The following is a 4116-nucleotide window of genomic DNA, read 5'->3' on the forward strand; positions in this document are numbered from 1 at the left end:
GTAGAGGACTAACATTTTAATTAGATCCATTTCCATGGTAAATGGTATCGAACAAGGACACGACCTTAATTGCGACCACGATTTAACATGCAGCCGCTTAGAGGAAACTCGGAAGAATTTTTAATTCCCTTTCATGATTTGAGAAATCGAAAATTACCGCGTATAATCTTTCTCTTATATACGAAGTATAATATGGATATTTAGGATACATATTATTTACTAATCGCATTTTTACTACGGAACTTGTCTCCTGTTAGAAATTATTTATTTACAGAAACATAATTGTTTATAATTCAGTTTAGCGTTGAGATGTTCTTGATAATTGCAATTTTTGCCGGTTAGATTTTCTTCGTATAAGCATCTCCGTTGTCCAGAGAATCAAAGTAATAGTGGTCACGCAGTTAAGTAAGATAATACAAATCGTATAATTTCCAGTATTATCTCGTAGTACACCTGTAGCAAGTTGACTCTTTATTATTCAAGTTTTTCAACATTTGACAAATTACACCCGAAGAATAAATGGCTGTATTTAACCATTATACATATATATATATATATACATATTATTATTCGCATACCAAGCATGGGACCAGCGCTCATGAGTATCATTCCGTTGGTCAGCATCTGAATCCCCGAAGCATTGGGTAACTTTTGAAGGGGAACGTAACTAGGCACAACTAAAGCCATGTATACCGATCGAATTCCTTTTGCTGCTCCCAAACCGATTGCGACGACCACCATTGAAGCGGAGTTATTTGCAAAAAGCAATGCTGCGGTAAAAAATAATCAAAGATCGATCTATCGCTATATCAAAACTTTTGCTTTCCTTATCTTTTCTTTTTTTTTTTTAAACTCGATAATTGAAAGTAATCGGTATACATTACAGGATCTGCTGATTATCAGAAGAAATAGGCTGAGCATATACATCATCCTGGGTGACAGACGCAACCACTCCCCCAGGTAAGGTGCCGCGCCTCTGCTTATGAGATCTGCTATCGCGATGACGCTCATGATGTTGGCAATTTTTGCTGTCGTTAAACCCATATCGGCGAGAATAAACGGTGTTAACACAGAGAAATTTATTTCCGCGAAAATTGCAATTGACATTCCCAACATGATGTTCACGTAAATCGGATCGCGTAGAAGATCAAAGTCGTAAAGGTCGGCTACTCGTCGTAGAATTCGATGAACGGATGAACTGCTTTTGCCACTGTAACATGATTATTATTTCACTTGTTGTATTAAAAAACAATATCTTATATAATTAATTAGTTTTTACTGTATAATTAGAATGTTGTAAATCGCGTATTTCTATTATGTAGAAGATAATTTTGTATCAATATTAATATTATTTAACACAATGAAAGAAGAAACATACGAAACATTATTTTATTTTATTTATCACTTATTATCGTAGATATATACTTTCATACTTACTAATCGTCATTATTTTCTTTGTTTGAATATTCATTCGTTTGTTTCTCTAATAGTGAGTCTTTTTCCGCAACGTTCTGACTTATACCATTATTTTTGTTTACATTATTATCGACAAAGGTCAATTTTTTCGTTAATAGATTAGGCTCGTCAAAAATTTTTATGCTGCTACCAAGATGAATACTATCCATACTTCTTGCTGAAAAAATACGTACATTATTTCCATATCATTTAATTATAAATCTGAATTTATTTCTGACATCTGTTGCGTTTGTAAAAATTTATATATATATATATAATCACAATATAATCATAATTACATGAATTCCATAGATATTTTGAATCCCTGCGATTATCGTGTAAACTCGTCCTTGATGTTCTGTTAACCGACATTTCAATGTTGTAATTTGAATCATAAGATACTGAAATGTGTAATTTGTGTTTTAGCACCGCTTTTTTGTTTTACTCATCAACTAGTTTACTTATTATTAATTAATAAGGCAATTAAGTTGGCACATACTTGTACCGTCTATAGAAATCTGTCTAGGTAAGGACGTATCGAATCCATAAATGCTTCCAACTTCAAAATCATGGTTGATACTAGATATTGTTGATTTCCTTCTCCTCTGATAATTATTTAGCGTCGAAGAGTATATACTCGTTTCATCTTCTTCGTAATGATTCGATGTAATGTCTGCAATTCCGAATTATTGATAAAATGGTTAAAAAATATATGTTATGTATATATTTTTAATTAACAAATACCTTGTTTATCATTATTATCAGTCAGAATTTTAGGATTTTCAATGACTGTCTCTAAGCAGATGGGCGCATTTATCATGTGCCATTTAATCGGTTGTAGTAGTATTGCGCCTATCATCGAGTGAAAACTATAAGCGCCAAATATCAAAATGGTTCCCTATTTAATATTATATCTTTCGTATTATATATGTTTAATAAAATTTATACTAATTTTTGTCTTACACACACAATCAGCAATTTGTAGGTATAACTATAACATTTGATAAATCGAGAATTAAAGAAATATATTTTACTAGAGTGAAGTGTATTTCTTTAATCCTCGACTTATTGTTAGAAGGCATTTATAAATGCCTTCTTGATGTTACAGAATGGCAATGCGAGTAGAGAGAAGATCATATAAGTTAGCTGTAGATCGCAACCAGTAAAAGAAAATAAACAAACACTCATTGTCCGACCTAAATAGATAAGCAATTGGTATTGGTCTTTACGATCATAACATTCATCGTAAAACCACATCAGACGAGATGTCTCATGAGATATTTAAGTATACGTATATGTATATACAAATTATATTTTTGTCCAGCAGAATTGACTCTGCATATTCCAATATTTTTATTTTATATAATTATCTTCTACACGTCTCTCAAGCATATTAAAGAGTTTTAAATTTTTTCAATCAGTTAAATTCTTTGATTTGTTAAATTTTCTTGTCTTTTTATCAAAACTTTTACGATACCTGAATACCATAAAATGAAAGTAAAAAGGATGCTACTTGAGGCATAATGATTGGACCTATCCCCATAATAGTCATACTCATGCCTATAGCTCGTCCTCGTTTCGTAGTAAAATAAGTATTGGTCGCCAAAGAGAATGCAGCCATTGATGTACTCATACCAATAGCTATATAAACAAACTTGATTGAATGAATTGATTTTACAACGTAAATATATACGCTTGTATTTAAAAAAACTTGCGAAGTTTGATGCCCAATGAATAAAATTATACTTTAATAATGACTATTTCTTGTTCAATTTATTTACATAATAATGAGTATTTGTTTATAATTATAGTAACCAAAATAATTTTTCATATAATACTTTAGAATTATATAAATATATACTATTATCTAATATAATTTCTTTAAAACATTATTAATAATATTTGACAAATGGTTTTGTTTTACTTACAGGCTAGCATTCCATAACAAATCATAATAAGAGTAAAGGTGTTGGCGAATGCTGTCAATATTATACCAGCTGCATATATTATAGTTCCAACCATCGCCACTTTTCTATATCCGTAGATCTTCAAGAGGGGTCCATTGATTAAGCCGAGTACCATACCAAATGCCAAATTTACATTAATTATAACTGACGTATCTGTTGCAGTTAGATTAAGCGCTGCAAAAGATTCTTTAAATATCAATCCGAATCCTTGTATAACCGGAACGGTAGATAGCTATAAAATTTTTATTTAAATTAGTCTCAGTTTTCTATTCGAGGTAAAAATGTTAGTAAATGACATATTTTGTATCGTGTTTCTGATAAGACGTTAATTATAACTTACGGCATTTAATGCTCCCGCTATGACAATAATCCATCCGTATCCCCCATTTGGCGGCACTTTCGCAAACATTTTACAAGTTAATATAACATTAAATTACGTAATAATATATTAATATAAATAAAATTCAATATTAATTAATTAAAAATAAATGTTACGTGTGACACTAAAAATTCACGTTATTAAATAAATATTTGAATGAAGGCTTGTTTTTATATTTATTCACATTCACTGCTGTTGGGATATCGTATTTTACTCAACAATTGCACGCAAGAACACTCTAATCACTAAAATGTAAGATTTGCATCATCGCTTGGATTAATCATTTCATAATAATAATGATTTTATGTAATAATC

The 4116-nt window shown here is 30.5% G+C and overlaps 1 protein-coding gene across 1 annotated transcript; it reads right to left on the reverse strand.

Moving 5' to 3' along the window:
- Positions 1–248: 248 nt before the first annotated feature.
- On the reverse strand, positions 249–3831 carry LOC108777804 (uncharacterized). The gene is made up of 10 exons (XM_018544772.1): positions 3763–3831; positions 3384–3654; positions 2933–3096; positions 2200–2353; positions 1955–2128; positions 1755–1856; positions 1438–1633; positions 885–1210; positions 579–770; positions 249–453 (listed from the first exon to the last, which is right to left on the reverse strand). Exons 1-10 carry the CDS (start codon positions 3829–3831, stop codon positions 299–301), a joined length of 1803 nt encoding a protein of 600 aa, XP_018400274.1. The 3' UTR covers positions 249–298.
- Positions 3832–4116: the final 285 nt, after the last annotated feature.

This window comes from Cyphomyrmex costatus, unplaced genomic scaffold (assembly GCF_001594065.2).
Source record: "Cyphomyrmex costatus isolate MS0001 unplaced genomic scaffold, Ccosl1.0 scaffold467, whole genome shotgun sequence".
In the NCBI taxonomy this organism is placed as follows: Eukaryota; Metazoa; Arthropoda; class Insecta; order Hymenoptera; family Formicidae; genus Cyphomyrmex; species Cyphomyrmex costatus.

Excerpts from the sequence above, each read along its gene's own strand:
- LOC108777804 (XM_018544772.1), bottom strand. The coding sequence starts at position 3,831 with ATGTTTGCGAAAGTGCCGCCAAATGGGGGATACGGATGGATTATTGTC. Across the intron at positions 2,129-2,199 it reads TGATAATAATGATAAACAAG|ACATTACATCGAATCATTAC; the intron begins GTATTTGTTAAT and ends TCGGAATTGCAG. Across the intron at positions 1,211-1,437 it reads AAAGAAAATAATGACGATTA|TGGCAAAAGCAGTTCATCCG; the intron begins GTAAGTATGAAA and ends ATCATGTTACAG.